This window comes from Dermacentor andersoni, chromosome 9 (genome assembly GCF_023375885.2).
Source record: "Dermacentor andersoni chromosome 9, qqDerAnde1_hic_scaffold, whole genome shotgun sequence".
Lineage (NCBI taxonomy): Eukaryota > Metazoa > Arthropoda > Arachnida > Ixodida > Ixodidae > Dermacentor > Dermacentor andersoni.
Window position 1 is genome coordinate 31462968 of NC_092822.1, and position 19442 is coordinate 31482409.

Here is a 19442-nt window from a genome sequence, read left to right on the forward strand (position 1 = left end):
TTTTTTTCACATTGGCGGGAGCGCATGCATTATACATTACTCAGCTTTCTCTACAAATTTTTTAAGTATTGACTGCTGTTAATAAAATTGGTCGAGCACGTTCCATTAATTCATTACTTGAGGTAAAAAAAAGACAAATAAGGAGGAAACGTATTGCTATCACAGAAATATTCTTTGTAGATTGAAGGGTGCTCTGGTGCACATTCTCCTTCTTTCTTTACGTTAACGAAAGGTATGACGTTGGTACTGAAGTGAGCGTTCAGCAATTGATAAAAGAGCTTGATGCGATGTATCGCTGCTATGTCGCGCAGTGTAATTAGCCCCACGCGATGCCGAAGCTCGGTAGGTGAATCGGTTCGCTTGCAACAGTTAAAGATAAACACTGGTACGCTCTCAAGTATCGAAATGGTGCTGCTTGTGAATGAAAACCACACTATCCTCACATATTTCAGAGTTGGTTTGATAAACGTGACGTATTACAGGTGTTTGGTTTATCGAGTAGCATTGCGGATGTCGCTTCTGTAATGAACCGCGGACAGTTGATCCTTTTTCCTGTTTTATAGTCAGTTCGCGCAAGAAAAAAGGAGTGTTTCTCAAGGTTCTGTTTCGCGAGCTTGGACTTCTATTGACCTCCACAGTTCTACTCTTCATTCGGGCCTCGGCTCTTGGATTCAGCCAAAGCGACATTTGCATTACAACGTCCAATACGATTTGCAACGCAATAAGATTATATTTTTAATATAATACTATCCTACGTATCCTTTCTTGGAATTTCCCATGTAAATTCCGAGTTTAGGCTCATTCACCTTCAAGCAATTCAGCATGTTTTTCTTCTGTTTATCACTTTTGTTTTCCTTTTTATTGCCTTTTATGCGTTCGTTTATGCTTATTCCAATTTAACTTTATCACCCGCTCCTTGGCCCATCCCTTGTCGTGGGTAAGTGGCATAGCATATAAATGATGGTTATCATCATCATAACTCAAGCGGCATTCCACCGGCGGACCCGAGGCGCAATCCGGTGGGCCGGCGACGGGGCATTAGGAGTACTCGCATCGCCGTCGCCCAAAATTTGGCAATGGGGGGCGTGTGTTTGCTGTGCAGCCTGCTGCTGAGCTTGCTCGCCTGCAGCCCGTGTCTTGGCCAGGCCCAGTCGGAACCAGTCACGGCCCTCTTACCATCCGCTGTAAAGAAGGTGGGCGCTGCGAGGACCTCCCAAAGAGGCTGAGTGGGCACAAGTCTTGCGCACTGAGCGCAGACAATAGATGAAGCCCCAATAGTGCCGGCACACAGGGAGGAACACAGACAGGACAAGCCACTTGTCCCGTCGTCCTCTGTCTGTGTTACTTCCTGTGCTATGCGCCAACTAGCCCCACAACGTGTTCTACTGAGAGCAGAGCCAGATCACCTATCCTGTATATGGAGTGGAGGAGCCGCGTCTTGTAGGACAGGAAACAGGTTCAGTATTCCCTCTAGTCACCGAGCATCTCGAGGCAAGCGTTTCCACGTTCCGCTTACATGGAGTAAAATTTACAGCGCTTGTAGCCGACAGCCATCTTGTTGCCGGAGAGTATAGGGAAACAAGAACGGTACCGGTAGTGCTAAGTCTACTCTCACTGCGCATGTTTGCCACAAGTGCTCGCTCGACTTAAGCTGTCGCGTCACCGAACCCGTCGTACCGGCACGAGCCACAGTGACAGATGCTGACTAGGCACGAAGTTATGTGCACGCCTGCTCTAAAGGAGGGCTCGAGCATAAAAAGAAATTGGAGTATGCTTAAGGTTCGCCTTTAAGACTGCAACGCCCGATGGCATTCTAACCTCCGTATTCAGAAATGCAACTTAAGTTGAAGCTCGTGCTTGACTTGATCTAAGTGACGCCTATCGGGAACGTGCCGAAGGAAACGCAGTGAGCGTCTTTGGGCACGTTAATGCCAGGCGTCATTTAAATCAAGTCAAGCATGAGCTTGAAGTCAAGTTACATTTATGAATACGGCGGTAAGATCGCTGACTGCTTCTCACGCTTCCCGGCAACTGCAGCTTATGTAGCCGTAATGTGTACCGGGAAACGCCGGCGGGGAATGCTGTGCACGAAAGTCAGCTTTCTGGTAGGAACGCGGCCTCTTGCGTGGGCCGATCCCTGAGATAGTGCACAGCCGCACCAGAAAAACTGCATCATTTTGAGGATTCTGTTGCTGTTTCGCACTTCTAATATTTCAGTCTGAGGAGATTTAACATCAAAGGCATTCGCTGTCGGTGTTTTCTTTCGTGATACTTATTAGTGGACTGCCGTTGTCAAAATTCGGAGGAATAACTTTGTCAAGAATGTAAGACGTGGTATGAGCAACTTTAGTGGTAGAGTGGTGAGGCAATACAACCCGCATATACGGCATGTAATGTAGCAAGGCTGAAACGCTTTAAAAAGATGCTCGCCGCGCCAGGGGTTAAAACCATATTTTTTTAGGCTGCACACAGGAACCTTATCTGTTAAAAACATGGTTAGAAGATGGGGGTTTATTTGTCCCGTGGGGTACTCATTGGTTATTATGCAAAAAACCAGAGACAATTGAGCATGCGTTTTTAGAAGAGTATAGTCTTGGGCCGGTTGGTAATACATGGTATAGCGCGGGAAGGACGATTGACAAAGACAAGACATAGCGCTTTTCCTGTATTGTCTTTGTCGGTGGTCCTTTCCGCGCTATACTTCCAGTGTAACTATGTGTTTTTAGATTGCTGGACTGAGGTGTTTTTCTGGGGCATCTTACAGAGAACTTTGAAAAAGGTGTTCCCGTTAAGTCCGCATGAAATCCATTATCTCACGGTCGAAAACGACGATGGTGTGCCTTTTGATATTGTCATGCTCCCGGGCTTGCACAGTATATGACGAACTGGGACTCCTGTACACAACGCAGCTATCGATGTTAGACTTGTTCGCGAATATTATTGCGAATCTGTGTCCCATTTTGTCGAAGTTCAGAAGGTGCAGGCGTATGTTCCGAAGTGGGTTCCAAGACTGTGAATGTTGTTGCACATGACGAAACACTGAGGACTTGTAGTCAGCAAACAGCTCACGGTTCTCCGTACACTATGATCTTGTTGTTCTGTTCTTCTGAGCCCGTAAACTCTGTGTCAAGCGAGGCAATAAAGAAAAAAAATCAAAAATTAATTTAAATTATGAGGTTTTACGTGTCAAAACCACTTTCTGATTATGCGGCACGCCGTAGTGGAGGACTCCGGAAATTTCGACCACCTGGGGATCTTTAACGTGCACCTAAATCTAAGTACACGGGTGTTTTCGCATTTCGCCTCCATAAAAAAAAAAAAGAAATCAAGTAGCAAGGCGTTGCATATACATATACCTAAACACATTCGGCAGTTTTCGCTCACAGGACGCCAACGCCGTCTACGACGCCGACACCGCGTTTTTCTGCGACACGGAGCTATTAACGCTGTCGCGTTAAAATATTCTGGTCAATACAGTATTAGACTCCATTCCATACATAGCAGTCAACGCTGTGGAAGCTGGAAAGACTTGCAGTGGCGTTGCTTGCACTTGGATATAGTTTTATGTTTTTTACCGAACTTGTGCGCAGCTTTTGTTTATATTGACTCAATATTGAAGGAAACAAGCCTTAATCCTTATAAACAAACACACTGTTGCACACGGCTGCTAATGCCTTGTTTTTATATCATCCTTATTTTTGTTGACCCGCCGTGGTTGCTCAGTGGCTATGGTGTTGGGCTGCTGAACACCAGGTCGCGGGATCGAATCCCGGCCACCGCGGCCGCATTTCGATGGGGGTGAAATGCGAGAACACCCGTGTACTTAGATTTAGGTGCACGTTAAAGAACCCCAGGTGGTCCAAATCTCCGGAGTCCTCCACTACGGCGTGCCTCATAATCAGAAAGTGGTTTTGGCACGTAAAACCCCATATTTTTTTTTCCTTTCGGGTTTTTTATTTGCAACCCGTTGCGAAGAGGCTCACGTGCATCATGGCGCGCGAGCGACCGGTGTTGTTGCGCAGTGAAGCACGGATGGAACGCGCGGGATAACTTTTCTTCGCCGAACTTCCTGCGCACCTCCCACGGCGTTCACTGCTATGTGTGGAACGGAGTATAGTACGCAAGCTGCATGAGTTTGAACGCCGCAGTAAATCGGGAAATGCTTTGCAATTACCAAAAGTAATTTCAGTAAAACTTCATTTGGGCTTAGTTGGCACATAATTCTGAACCTAAACTTACAGCGAAAACACCGAAGACGAACCACAAAAGGAAGACGTGACACACACTGGCACTGACTAACAACTTCTCTGTTACTTCGTCATCGATGCATATTTAAACCCCTAGGCCACACAACCGCGCAGGCGCACAGATTAGATTGCTGAGATCTGCCAACTTATCGCATACGCAAACGTAGGAATTCGAATTCAGGTGGGCGCAGGGACAAAGATGTGTCACTGATGCAATTATCGCCTTGTCTTTTTATGTGGTATGTGGTTGTGTGGCCTAGGGTTTATATATGCATCGACGACGAAGTAATAAAGAAGTTGTTAGTCAGCGCCAGTGTGTGTCGTGTCTTCGTTTTGTGGTTCGTCTCAAGTGTTTGCGCTGTAAGGTTAAGTCCAGTACCAAAAGTAAGCCACGAAACAAGCTCGCGTCGGTTGCTCAGCAGTACAGCGTCTTGTTTCCGCCATAGCCCAAGCGGCTGCCGTAGGCCCATCCTGTAGGAAGCTGAAATAGCCGTAACGCTATCTGGTCGTCACCCATTGCTGCCGGTGCATATGAGGAAGAGCGTTTACGCATGTATACGTAAGCCATAACGTCGCGTCTACGTATATACGTTATGGGCGCGTTGCTCGACATATCTCGTGCGCCTTAATGGGTAATGCGTGCGTCTATCCTGAATATGCTTACGCGCTGCATTTGAATATGCATTAAGCCTTGACCTCCCATGCGTGGGCCCACATCTAAGCCGCTTCGGTGCTTGACGCTTGCGCCTGTCCTTGGACTTAGTATAGCAACTACGCGCTTACTTTGAGCCGTCATCTCACGCGCGTAAACCGATATCTCAGCCACTTTAATGGGTAAAGCCAGCAACCATCCTGGGTTAACGTACGCCACCAACGTGATTTTCCCAGTGAAGACACGCCCGTAGACATATTTATGATCTGCCTGAGTGGATGACGCCCGTGTCTATTTTTGACTATGCATGGCGTTCCAGCTATTGCTAAGGGAGCTGTTAACAAATTAGTAAAAAAAAAAAAAAAGACCGATCCCGGAGATATAGCGAACGCAGTAAAAAAACAAAATTCTGCCAGAATCCATCTCTCGATGAATGTCGACGTTGACGCGATATCGGCCATGGAAGTAATACAGCACACAGACCATATTGCAATGGCCGAAACGCGTCTTATACGAGGCACGGACGCTGCCGGGTTTCTTTCTAGCGATTTTAGCTCGATGCGCTTCGTCATCTGATTACACATGCAGGCACGATTGTCCGAACATATATTATATGGGTTCAGTTCCACCCACCAAATTGACAATTAAAAAAAGAAACTTTCTTTTTCTTTTGCCGTTCAAGAGCGGTACATACCCATTGGCAAATACCTAGCGACTCACGTTGGTGTGAAATAAGTTTGTTAAAGAGCAGGACATATGCAGTGGAACATACACAATGACCCAAGCTAACTTCGAAGAGGTTCATGGAAGAGCGTCCCCGAGCCAGCCGGCACATATCCAGGAACCCATATCCACGTCAAAGAGTTTCATTGAAGAGTGACACATGGGCAGCGGCTCATAAGTCGCCCAAGTTGACGCGAAAGAGGTTCGTTGAAGAGCAGCACGCTCCAGGTGTCACATGCCGAGTGACCATAGTTGGCCCGCAAGGTTGATTTCGAACCCGGTTTCCCAGCTTGTATAGAGTGTATAGAGTCGCATCTGCAAGACGGACCTAAATAATTGGCCCAGCGTAGATCAGCGTGTTTTAGAGAATCATACGCGCTCTAAGATATGATGCAGAGGGTAACATGGCACGTGTTATTATTTGAGCGTCAAGTGAAAATGACATGCCCATCAACCTAACAGAGCTCAGAAACCTGCTAAATATCATGCCTGGGTGACACGAAAGAGGTGACATGCAGTTAGCCCGCATAAAATTTGCGGAACGAAGTCGTCAAATGTTTCGGGTCTGTCATGTTCAACTCGAAGACATTTCCGAAGGCATTGAACGCTTTATTTCTTCAAAACACATCTTCAACCAATCAGGTACGCTCTATTTCCACATTTTTCGTTGATTCAGATTTGCGAGGTCAAGACTGCAGTGACTCCTTATGTCATGGCACTCAGTCTATTCGAACACTACCTGAGCAGGAAGTCGCTACACTACCAAAATCTTCACGCTCACCTGACGACTTGATGCAAAACTAGAGTAACTCCTCGAGATGCGGTCACTCCATTACGTTTCATCGGAAAAAATGAGAATACAATTGAGAACTCTAGCACATCTAAATGTATTCAGCCACTAGAGCGAGCCACGAGATTCCCTGGTCAAGATAAAATAATACGTGCCTGCCACAACGCCAAGTTGGCAAACACTACTGTGAGGTGGGAGCCTTTTACAAGTATGCCACGGCGTATGGGTATATCACATCGTTTCAGGCGCGGGAATTCCCTTCGCTTGCGTACCCTTCATAAAAACGCGTCCTACTGTATTGCGTTTCGAGAAGATGCAACCAGGCTGGGCTCTAGTTCACTCAGTCCCAGTACTGTTTCTTTTTTTTTCACCGCAGGTGAACCTGACCGTCCTGTACGAACCATACTCCAAGGAAAGCTCGTGGTTCATCAACAAGCAGCTCGTGCCCATGTACAGGCTTCTGCGCAAACACCTCGTCGTCGACATGGTGCCGTTCGGTGGCACGCACATCAAGGAACCGCAGGTTGCCAACACCACCGTGTCCTTCACCTGCCGCCACGGGCAGGCCGAGTGCCAGGCGAGCATGATTCACGCGTGCGCCATCGCCCTGTACCCGGACCCGGACAAGCACTTGCCGTTCATATCGTGCACGCTGATGTCGTGGAAGCCCGAGAAGAACGCGCAAAAGTGCAGCAACGAGCACAAATTAGAGAGCAGCAGGATCCTCGGCTGCGCCTCGTCGGAGCAGGGCAGGATTCTCCTGCAGAAGATGGGCCGGCGCACAATGTCCGTGCAACCGCCCATCAATCGCGTGCCCAGCGTGGTCATCGACGGCGGCTTCAACAAGCGCTACCAGAAGGAGCTGCAGGAGGTCATCAAGGCGACCGTCTGCAAGCACTTCAAGCCACCTGTACCGGAGCCTTGCCTAGTCAAGAAACGTAGAGGGTGGTTCTGGTTTTGAGCGCTTCTTGCTCCCCCTCCCACCCACCCCTCTCCCACCACCTCAACCCAATCAACCGCCAGGTTCTGCTCTCCCCTAATGTTCTGCTTGACGTTTTAAATTCCGATACTGCCTGAGAACGGCGGCCCCATTGTGAGAGACCATACGCCCCTCCTTTCAACGTTGCCTTTATCGCTCAAACCAAATTAACATATACAAACGGGACTCTAGAAACTGACTGATTGTGTTCGGAAGAAAATATTCGACCCGTTAACCGCTTTTGAGAGTCAACATCGAGACCAGTGAACCGGCTAAAATATTTGGATGCCCTGTCGAAAAGAGACCGTCTCGCGGTAATGTTGAAAGCAAAGTGAAAGAAATTCAGCGGCGTGGAGGTGTTTTAAGCGATGCGAGGACCCAAAATGCAGCGCCTACCCCGTTAGTACAAGTGTGACCAGTTTAAATGCGAAGTGTACACGCTATGGTGTACTTGATCTGTTTGTGCGTTGAGACGTGGCTGTGTGTTGGTACTTTGATGGTGACTGTTTTCGGCCTTGTTTGTGTTAGCCAATATGCGTATCAGGAGTAGTTCTCGTCCTCATCCGATCGGTTGTATTGATTTCGTAGCGAATCTCTATATTCGTTCTCAGGTACTTCCCGATAAGGCTTTTTATCTTCCTGAATTTGCTCAAAACTATCTTATACGACTTCTACCATTTAGAATGTCGTCTTTTAGTATTATTAGAAATTTCTTGTGCTAGAGAGGCAGTTTTAGTACATGGCAGTAGTCTTCTTGAAGTATAAGATCGCAGGTATAACACGTTCACGTATTATTATGCTTTTGAATCCTTAATACTGCATGGTTTAATTTTGTTATTCAGTTAACGCTCATTCTACCTGTTAGGCTTCTTATACTGCATTAGCTCTTTGCGATCCATGTTGCAAGTGCAGCTGCAGTCTTTGACTTTGGCACCGTTTCCTGTATGTTATAAGTCTCTGTAAAATGATACACGAGGCAAAACAGGCCATCTTGAACTTACCTCTCTGTATCTACGAAGAGCGCAAACCGAGCGCTGAGATGTTTTCCTACAGATGACGCGGTGTGTCCGCTGTGCCGAAGTAGAAAATTGTCGTGATATGACGATAAACAGTGGAAGAAAAAAAATCAGGATTTTGCACTCATCAGTTCACAGCGAGAGAAAAACGGGCAGAAATGGACGCACTTGAGCGTTGCATACGCGTCGAAGGGAATATACATCTTTCTCAGGGACCTTGTTTAACTGTCTATAATCTTTGCAAATACACCGACTGGTGTTCTCTTTAACTAAGGCAACAGGAGAAGTGCACGGCCTCGAAGATGGCTAAATATTGCCGTTTGTAAGCATTTTATCGATTCCATGCCTAATAACTTCGCGCTCGTATGTTGAGAGGTGTAGAGACCACCTGGGGATTTGGAGGCGCATGGCAAACAAGTATATGCGATGTGTCGCAAGCGAAGTGTTTCCTTTGGAACGGTCGCCAAAATAAAACAATATCGAAGTAGGCGATAAGCAGGTGAAGAAGGCCCTTCACCTACGAGGTCGGAAGATACAGGGATATCAACTTTGTGATGCTTTCCGGTTATCCGCAAAGTGGCTGCGTCAGCGCTTTTTTTTTTTTTGGAATTGGTAGAGACGTAAGAGGGCAGATTGCGTGACAGCGACAAAATCTGGCACTGCTGTAAAGGCGGTTGAGTGGTGAGAGCTCTAGCTGCCTCGGGACAGAACTTAACTAGAGAGTTCAAAATTATAAAAAAACATCGAATCAAATCGGCAGCAACAGTCAGAATGGTACGAGTAAAAGAAACGTTGCGCGAAAAAAGGACACTATTGGAAAGGGAGGCAGAGGGCGAGGGGGTCATTCTACGCTAAACGCATCTGCTGAAAAACCGATACCCTTCGTTCTTTCTTTTTTAATTATGGACGTTTATTGAAACCAAGCATATGCAATCCTGAAATATCTTGCGTGACAACATATTTTTGTCGGCCGCAGCATCATTTTAATTCCACATTTAAGAGGCAGGTAGAATTCTGCACCAGGTACCTATCTAAATACATGGAAAAGGATAAATCATTTTTATAGCAAGTACTGCACCAAATATGATGAGGTTTCTTGGATTTAAAAGAAAAAAGTTAGAATCTAATGTGAGTTTAAACGGATTCTTGTTTTAAGCTTCCATTCGTTTAATAAAGATTGCTGAAAATTGCAAATTTTCAGAAAACGAAACTGTCATGTGTAAAACTTTGTAACTGGGCAATGGAAACAACTACACAATTCTGTAAATTACGCCTAATTCTAAATCTATAGCGGCAAAATTGATGTATTGTACATTGCTTGTACGTACGCCATTAACATGCGAGTAATACTTTGCAGAACCTTTGCCAACAATGTAATAATTTCACAAAAGATGTAAATAACATTCCAAATTTGTCCACTTTGGACATTCTAACTGTCACTGTTTACAGAACTTTAATATCTCTTCTTGGTGCAGGGTTACGAGTTTGTATACTTCGTGCTTCTATTCTTTTCAAACTTACCAATTTTTGGTATTCTCGAAAAAAGAATTCGTAGTTGCGCCGTAAAGGCGAAGTTCCGATTGCGATAGCAAATTATTATGTAGCTGTACCAAGTAAAGATAGTAGTTTTATCGGTCGTATAAACTTGTAAACATTCGCTTACTAAATAAATTAACAATGATGGAATGTATAAGCGTGACTCAACCAGGACATGGAAAGAAACAGACACACAGAGACACCGCTGTCCTTGCATGTCTGCGTCTTTCTACGTCTTCGTTCCGTCGCGCTTACACATTCTATCATGGATACAAACCAACGCGCCCGCCAACGGGTTCTAACTAAATTAACAAGCACGTTGTCATGCGCACAGGTAAACATGAACACACCTCGCTCGATGAGCGCGGAAACTCGCTGACAAAATTCTGGAGTGAGGAATCGCGGCAGCAGCAAGCGAATGCATCTCTCGCTTCAACGCGTACGAAACTGCGAAAGCACAGCGCATACGAAGCTACCGGCACTACGCGCACTCTGCAAACATCGCAGATCGCTTTGAAGATGAGGCCTGCGCCGGCGCGCACCTTGGCCACGTCGCAGATCGCTTCCAAGACGCACAAGTGCCGGCAACGCGTCCCTACGGCTTCCGCCAAAGCGTCCACTATGGCGTCCGCGAGTCGCGTGGCCAGCGCGTAGTAGACGCCGTGGTTGTCTCCACTCTGTACCGAGTGGCGGACGAGGAGGACATCGAGGCGCCCAAGCAGCCGCCGGAGAAGAACGCCTGACCTCCTTCGCCTCGCGCGCGACTGGAGAGGGCACGCATCCGGGCCGCCTTCCTCGCTAGAGAACGCGAGGTTGAACCGCGTTCGCCGACTCACCCTCCCACTCACACGCTTTCACTCACACGGAACCTCACGGCGACGGCGACGGCAGAAAGGCGCCTGGAGTGTCCATATAATTTGTATCACAATGAAAAGTGCGATTCAGGCCCTAAATCTAAATTCCGCTTCCAGCGGTCACTAGACTTCAGCTTTCTCTCTAGAGGGAAACAAACTTCACAAAAGTCGTCCCAGAGGTTATCTTGAAAAAAAAGAATTTTGGCGTTTTACATTTATTTGAACAGGTGGAATCACAGTTAGGCCAGAGCTAATCCTTCCTCGGGAGAGCAAAATATATTGTACACGGAAAAAGAAATCATTAAAACGAAATGTCAATTCAGCGAAAGCGAAAACTTCGTCCTAATAAGTTAGAAACATCCTGCTCTACTATTGTACCCTGCTTGGTAATCTTCAGCTTAATGTAACATTGAAAGTCTTCGGTTGTTTTCGGCAAAATGAAGAAGACGAGGAAGAGTCGTACGGCCACAATCGGCGCATTTCACGCGATGCGCGCGCCACCACAAAATTCTCGTCTAGCCCGAACGGCATTCCACCGGTAGACCCGAGGCCCCGTCCGTCCGACCGGCGTCGGGGCATTGGGTGTCCTCGCGTCGCCATCGCCTCAAGATTTCGGCCATGCGGCCCCTCTCGCTGTGCTTCCTGCTGCTGGGCCTACTCGCCTGCAGCAGCCCGTGTCTTGGCCAGACCCAGCCGGAACCAGCCGTGGGCCTCTTCCCACCCGCTGCGCAGAAGGTGGGCGCCACGGACACCTCGTACGAGGCAGAGCGCGCAAAAGCTTTGCCGCATTGACGGCAGCGCCAGATCACGTGTTCTCGCGAGTGGAGGAATCGCGTCTCGGGAGATACATTGTGCGTTCCCGATGCTCGCACAGACATCGTTCACTTAGGGGCAAGCGTTTCCCCCCTTCCACTTATATATAAGCCAGAACTTTCAGGGCCCGTAGTACCTCGTTTGCTGGGGACTGCGGGATTGCGAACGGCAGCCATATCGCTCTGCCTGCTACTTCTATCGCATACTTGGCGAAAGTGTTCGCTTGAGGCTCACTCGCACTAGGCCGACCCGACACCGATTTCGGTCTGCCAACTTGTCGGCTACAGCGTTTTGTTACCTTCGTGTCGGCGCCTCTGCCACACTGTACCGTCGCGGACAATCTGCCGATGGTCGCCGGAGAGCTCGGCGTCGGTACATTGTGACAGAGGCGTCGACACGTGTCGGGTCGGCCTTTCCCGTCACCAACCAGCACGTACGTGCGTGCGCCCCACCCACAGTTGGTGACTATGAAGGCGGTTGGGGTTTGTGGACGGTCGACCTCGAAATTTTACGGGACCACGGGATCTAAGAAAAGAATCTGAATATCTCTACAGCCATCACAGCGTATCCTGGCATTCGCATTTCCAGCCTCTAATGGCATAGGCGAATGTCATCGCGATGTACAGTTTTGTTGGCTACTGTGTTATAGGCGGCTCGGAAATTCAACGTTTTTTGAGGTCCCGCGGCCCGTAAGCAATTTTAGTCGACCGCATGTTACGAAATTCTGGTATTTATAGTACAACTTTGCATGCAGTGCAAGTTCGAAGGCAGGTACGGATTGGAAACGCTTCGCGTGTCAAAAGCAAGCCATGAGGGGCTGCCCTCGTTGGGTGTACATCCATTCAATCATACGCACTGTCGTGAGCAGCATGAGCGGATCCCAGGAGCTTGTAGTCATACTACATGGCGAACTGCATCATCCCGTACTTCAATAATTCATCTCCGCTAAAGCTCAATCGGTGTCGAGACCTGCGCATTGTGCATGTGGGTCTTGCATCACTCGCCGGCATGCATGTGCATGGGTTTTGTTTTACGCATTTATTTATTTATTTATTTATTTATTTATTTATTTATTTATTTATTTATTTATTTATTTAATATATACTTTCAAGGCCCTAAGGCACTACAGAAAGGAGTAGTGCATAACAAAGCAATGTATTATGGAGACAATGGTAAGCAGACAACTTTAAGCGAGAGCGTGGCAGACTGCTGTTTTGAATGAAGATATATCTGTGATCTGAGTGATGGAAGCAGGAAGGTGGTTCCAGTCGACACTTGTGCGTGGGTAAAAAAGGAATCATGATACTTGTTCGTTCCGGAGGATGGCACGGCAACTTTATATCTGTGGTCAGAACGGGATGAAGTGTAGAAAGGTGGGGTGATAAGTTGACTCTTGAGCGCGTGGTTAGAGTGATAAACCTTGTGAAAAAGGCAAAGACGAGCACGTTTGCGGCGTAATGAAAGATCTGGCAGATTCAGGTTTTTTTTCATGCACCTAACACTGGAATGGCGGGAATAGTTAGATAAAATCACCTTATCACTTACACTCTATCACTTTCCCTACCGCGGCGGCTTAGCGGCTGTGGTTTTGCGCTGCTAAGCACGAGGTCGCGGGATCAACTCCCGGACGCGGTGTCATTTCTCCCCCACTGCGATGGGCGGGAAATGCAAAAACGCCCGTGTCCTGTGCATTGAGGGAGCACACACGCATGCACGCAGGGACTCTCTCTCTCTCTCTCTCTGCTAGCGCGCTAGTCGTCGAAGTCCGATGCACGTCCCCTGTCTAGATGCGCCGTTTGGTCTTCCCGGCTCACCACACCCTCGCAAACACCCCGTCCCGGTTGTCTGAAACCTGCACAATTTTAAAGTGAATGCTCGGAAAAGTATACGTCTGGCTTCCGTGCAGCAAACGAGTGGAGCAGAAGAAACAAAAAGCGCGCCAGCCCAGCCGTTGTGACGTCATCGTCGTCCTCGCGCCGTTATTCCGTGCACCAAATCACCTTGACGATTGATTAGTGTTGTCAGGGTCAAGCGTCGTTATCGAGAGATGTGTACGACGCAGTTATTCATAATTCGTCATTGTGACTTTGACAATCATATTCAGTGGTTTCTGTAACAATTATTGCTTAGGCTTTTAATTAGTTCTTATTCACAGCAATATTCAAAGGGAGAAAAAACGTGCTTTTAACTGTCCGTCGTTTTCAACGCAGGCGCTCTCAAGGACGAACACTGATAACGTAGTGACTTTTAGCTTGTTGCCATGCAGTGGTGCGTCAAACGACGCCCCCTCTTCATTTTTGCCGCCTCTTTCCAAACGGCAGTGCAGAATTGAAAGCACAGAACATCACTTTCTATAAGTTCGAAGCTTGTCTTCAAGACATTAGAATAAAAGGCATACATTGCCTCCAAAGTTCTTGATTATATGCTTTTGTGCTCTAAAGATGTGCAAGCTCTTGGTCATAGCTGAAGGAAAAAATTATTACGCACGCTTAGGAAACCTAGGCAGGATCTGTGAGATGACAAGTACAGGGTACTGACTTTACCATCTGGCTCCAACGGTCACAGTGACAGAGGCTTAGATAGATAGACAGATAGATAGATAGAACAACTTCATTGAAGAGTAGAATGCTCAATGGTTGGAGCCCCTAGACAAGGGCCCCACTGGCTTCCGCACGCCGTCTTGCTTGTCGGATGATGGCCCTTTGGACCTCTTCCTGTGAGCTGCACAGCGCCGCCTCCCATTGTGTATGATCCGTAATTTCTGTGCTTGTCTTTTGTGTATATGCCGTGCATGCCCATCAGATGTGGTCTAAGGTTGGCGTAGCTCCGCACCATGGGCATGTGTCCGCATATCTTTCAGGGTGACTTTTATGGAGAATGTGCAGGTTGTTATATGTATACGTTTGTAGCTTTCTCCATATAACCTGTTACTTCTCTGGGAAGGTCACAGTACCTCAGAGTTGCAAAAGCTTAACGTAGTGGATAACAGGTTATATTGTGGTCATCGTATGCACCTTCATTGATACGTGCGATTCTTGTACGGGGGCCTACGGATGAATCAATCTTTACGTCATACGCCCTCTCTCTTCGCGGCCACATGAGTTGCCAATTCTTGCCGCGGAGCGGATAGGTATCGAACTATTTTTTGCCGCATGCCGGTTCGTTCACGTGGGGAAACGCCGCGCGAAACTACGAAATTAGGCAGTTTTTGTTGGGCGTTGTTAGATATTGGGCCGTTTCCTGAGCCTACTTCGAGTTCCCCAGACCACATCGAATCGCACCACAGCTGTAAGGAGCGCAGAAACACGGATGCCACATTCCAGAGGCGCGCACGTGCAAACAAGTTGAAGGCCCCGACTTTGTACGCCGCCGGTGGAGCTATTCAATGTTTGACTCTTCCAGAAAGCGAGGGGATAGCCCGGCACTGTTGCAAGTAAAGTGGGAAAGCCTGGCAGCGTAGCCCCCATATGCCCATTGTGCCGACGCGTTGCAAGCCAGCGAGGCAAGACCGCAGGGAGAAGTAAGACACCAAGAAATTCTGCCCGCCTTGGTCCGCCGTCGCCGCCACCTGGCTATTGTGACGGCGAGTTGTAAGTCAGCAAGGCAAGACCGCAGGGGGACCAAGCGGCGACTCTCTTCGCCGGGTGTGACCCCATCGCACGGGCGCCTACCATTGGCTGAAAATGGCGTCACCTGAGCGGGCTCTCCCATTGGCCGAACGTGACGTGTCTTCGAGGCACCGAAGGGCTTAAAAGACGCAGACCGGGAGCAGCAAGAGCATTCTAGAGCCTTCTAGAGCATTCCTAGAGCATTCCTGGATTCATCTCTTTCGAACTTCTTGCGACGGGCCGCAGCGCCCGAGTTGCTGCCGGCCCGTACTGACTTTTAAGACTGTTCAATGACTCTCACTGTAAATAATGTAAATAAACCTCCCAGAGTTTTCATCCCGACGTCCTCCTCAACTCCTACAGCGTCCGAAACCACCCACGTGCGCAGGGCGCGAGGTTGTGCGTGCGTAGCGTAGCAAGCGCGAACGATACGGCAATAGTTGGCCGGACGCAAAATCTCACAAGGGGCTTGCTGACTTGCATGCGTAGGAACCAGTAGGGCGCTACTCAGCGTCGCCATATGCCACCTTCTGAAACTGTGTAGCCAATGTCAGCCGCCACGAAGCCAAACCACAAGCCGGAATCATATCTTCGGCAAGAGCGATATCGAAAAATGCGCTCTCGTGGACACTCGAGAATCTGCGAGAACGTCCCGCAAAGGCCGCTGAGCCCGCAGCGGACGCTACGCAGCTTTTGAAAAGCTGCGGGCGCACGCAAGATGCCGTGCGTGCTCCTGCATACTGCGCATGCGCACTGACACCTCCCGCGGGTTTGCTGCGTGCGCAGAGCTGCTGCCGACGCCCAACGAAAAGTGTGTATTATCTCAGCCACGCTGGTCACAACCGCCGTGATTCCAGTTCAGAGCGAATCTGTCGCGTTTTCTGCCTCGGCGGCACAGATGCTTGCAAGTGTGACCTTGTGAAGAATGGCACGTTTTGCCGCGAGCGGTTTTCGGCTAGTGTGCCCGTGAATTTAGAGACGCGCTATGTGGCATTTGTATCAATTTCTTGCCGAGTACAGAGAAATGAGTGGCTGTAGTCTAGGTAGATAAAGGGTTTAGTTGATTCAAAGTATTAGGAGCCACATTCCAGCCTACTCGTAACGTATTAAGAACATAGACCGACCTACACAAGATGGCAGAGCTACGGCTTGCTACCACCTTGAAGTTGCAGCTCTCCTTATCAGACAAGAGCTCCACTGTTCGCTCAAGTGTGTCTGGGGATATTTATTCCATCCAGGCCGCTGCGGTCGTAATCCGATGGGAGCGGAGTGCAAACCCCCTCCCCCTCCCCCCCCCCCAAAAAAAAAAAAAAAAAAACCCGCCCGAGTACCATGCATCCGGTGCGTTTCTAAGAACCCCGAGTTGTCAAAAATCAATCCTGAGTGCTCCGCTACGGCGTGCCTCGTAATCAAATCATGTTTTTCCCACGTAAAACCCCGGATCTCAGATTTTAATCCTCTATCCCGTTCTCAATCCTGCGCTAGCCGCAGCACGTGGCAGCTCCTGTGGGCTCGGACACAATTCGTCAAGCTAGAGCACGGCAAGGCAATAGCGAACAGACGTGCCTGCGAGTAACGCGCATGCGCTCTGCGTGCCTTTCGACACCAGACGAGCTTAAGCTTGGAGGGAGTAGGCGGAGCAGTGACGCAGTTCGGCACAATGCCACGCGCTCGCAGAGGTCCGTTACTTTTTGTTCACGACAAGTACGTGCACGCATACATACGTATACGGGGTGTTTCAGGGAACACTTTCAAAACATTATTAATGGTTGTCTGTGGCAGATAGCTCAGTTATAGTTCATGAGGACGTCTACTCGAAGAGGCGGACACTACTTCCACACGCACACAGAAATAAAAATGAATGAATATGCATAACCGACTAACTGACCAAAACTCACTACATAACCTTTTACCTAATTACCGTGTGGCTCATATTGCAATATACAAATTCTAGCCGTGCAGTTCGCAAGACGTATCCACTTGGAATGAATTGTCAGCATGACACCAGCTTCGAGATAGGAATTCCTGAACTGTGCGGAGAAATGCGTGGGCATTCCAATTACTTTTGTGCTTGAGTGCACAAAATACCTTCTGTTAAGAAAGTAACTGGAACGCCAATGCAGTTTTTTGCAAAGTTTAGGAATTAATATCTTCAAACTGGTGTCATTCTGAGAATTTGTTCCAAGTGGATCCACCTTGTGAACTGCACGGCTACAATTTGCAAATTGCACAGAGCCAAAAGGTAATTAGTTAAAATATTAATGAGTTAAATTTGTGATTACTGGGTTATGCATATTAATCTTTAGTGCAAGTAGTATCCACCGCTTCGAGTGGACCACGTCATGAACTAAAATTGTGCTATGCGCCACAGACAACATTCGAAAATTGTGAAAGTGTTCCCTGAAATACCCGGTATACACGCATACATGCATGCATACATACAGGAGCAATTGGAGATCGCTGGGAGAGGTCTTCGTCCTGCAGTGGTTATCGACGGGTTGATCATGGTGATGAGAGCGACATATATTTTTACATACATACATACATACATACATATATACGTACGTACGTGCATACATACATACATACATACATACATACATACATACATACATACATACATACATACATACATACATACATACATACATACATACGCACATACATACATACATACATACATACATACATACATACATACATACATGCGTACATACATGCCCCACCACGTCAAATAATTAGCGTGTGTTCTCGCTTCCGTACGCTTCAAGAAATCGTGGTCTACCGATTGCCATTTCACTGCCCACTTCATTCGATTATCGTCTTTCTTTTTTGCCATAGGTGAATGTGACCGTCTTGTACGAGCCATACTGCAAGGACAGTTCGTGGTTCATCAACAAGCAGCTGTTGCCGGTGTACGGGCTCCTGCGCAAGCACCTGGTCGTCGAGATGGTGCCGTTCGGACGCGCACGCATGAAGGAGTCGCAGGGGGCCAACACGACCGTAGCCTTCACCTGCCGCCACGGGCAGGCCGAGTGCCACGCGAGCATCATCCACGCGTGCGCCATCGCCCTGTACCCGGACACGGACAAGCACTTGCCGTTCATAGCGTGCACGCTCAAGGGCTGGAAGCCCGAGAAGAACGTGCAGAAGTGCAGCAACGAGTACAAAATGGAGAGCAGCAAGCTCGTCGGCTGCGCCTCGTCGGCGCAGGGCAAGATTCTCTTGCAGAAGATGGGCTTGCGCACGATGTCCGTGCGACCGCCCATCAACTACGTGCCCAGCGTGGTCATTGACGGTGGATTCAACAAGCGCTACCAGAAGAAGCTGCAGAAGCACTTCAAGGAGACCGTCTGCAAGCACTTCAAGCCGCCTATACCGGAACCGTGCGTGGTGAAGAAGAGGAAGGGCTGGTTCCGGCGCTGAACACTTCTTGCGACGTCCAAACTCCCTCTCGAAAGCCTCACCACCAACTTCTGCGATTCTCACCCATCTTCCGATTGACGCTCAAACTCCGACAGTCTCCAGTAACAGTTGCCCAAAAGTGGCAGGCGGTGCGTCATCCCCGCTCCCCCCCCCCCCCCCAACTTCTGCTACCCTTTCGCTCAGACTAGGGTAACATCGCAAACGGGCCTAAAAAAATTGACCGGTCGTTTTTCAAAGCAAGCTTCGTCCCTATTACCGCCTGTGAGACAGAGCACCGAGGCCTGTAAACCAGCTGCTAAATTCGTACGCCCTGTCGAAAAGAGAACGGTCGCGCCATGAAGGAGGAAAGTGAAGTGAAAAATTCGGCGACGCGAGGACAATAAAATTCTTGATCTGCTTCGTCATTACTAATGTGTTACATGTGTAAACGCCAAGTGCATACGTTAGTGTTAGTGCTTTGGGGCTGAATGTTATCTGCTCTGTTGATGTTCGCTTTCTGGAAAGCTAAGGTTCGGTTTTATTTTTTGCCCGTTTGGATGCATTGGTTTCGCATCAAATCTTCTTCACCTCATTCTGAGGTACCTTTCCGCAAGACATGTTTATGTTCCGGAATATTGCGCATAACTGAATTATACGATCGCTTCGATTGTGTACGGATTTGTAATGTGATCCATCAGTACCATTAGAACTTCCTTGCGCTATTTAGAGAGTTCCTGCACATATTGGTAGTTTTCTTGCAGTGTAATTTCACGGATATAATGCGGTCACGTCCCACTTAATTTGGCGAAGCAGACAGCA

General features: G+C 48.2%; 2 protein-coding genes across 2 annotated transcripts; both read left to right on the forward strand.

Moving 5' to 3' along the window:
- The first annotated feature begins 1031 nt into the window (after window positions 1-1031).
- On the forward strand, window positions 1032-9557 carry LOC126527519 (GILT-like protein 1). The gene is made up of 2 exons (XM_050175348.3): window positions 1032-1193; window positions 6789-9557. The coding sequence occupies exons 1-2, from the start codon at window positions 1077-1079 to the stop codon at window positions 7371-7373; spliced, it is 702 nt and encodes a 233-aa protein (XP_050031305.2). The 5' UTR covers window positions 1032-1076; the 3' UTR covers window positions 7374-9557.
- Window positions 9558-11239: 1682 nt separating this feature from the next.
- On the forward strand, window positions 11240-19048 carry LOC126527395 (GILT-like protein 1). The gene is made up of 2 exons (XM_050175213.3): window positions 11240-11532; window positions 18060-19048. Exons 1-2 carry the CDS (start codon window positions 11416-11418, stop codon window positions 18642-18644), a joined length of 702 nt encoding a protein of 233 aa, XP_050031170.2. The 5' UTR covers window positions 11240-11415; the 3' UTR covers window positions 18645-19048.
- The last annotated feature ends 394 nt before the right edge of the window (window positions 19049-19442 follow it).

Bases quoted from the DNA above. Each gene is read 5' to 3' on its own strand.
- LOC126527519 (XM_050175348.3), top strand. From the start codon at position 1,077: ATGGGGGGCGTGTGTTTGCTGTGCAGCCTGCTGCTGAGCTTGCTCGCC. The intron at 1,194-6,788 runs GTGGGCGCTGCG...TTTTCACCGCAG, and splicing joins TACCATCCGCTGTAAAGAAG to GTGAACCTGACCGTCCTGTA.
- LOC126527395 (XM_050175213.3), top strand. From the start codon at position 11,416: ATGCGGCCCCTCTCGCTGTGCTTCCTGCTGCTGGGCCTACTCGCCTGC. The intron at 11,533-18,059 runs GTGGGCGCCACG...TTTTTGCCATAG, and splicing joins TCCCACCCGCTGCGCAGAAG to GTGAATGTGACCGTCTTGTA.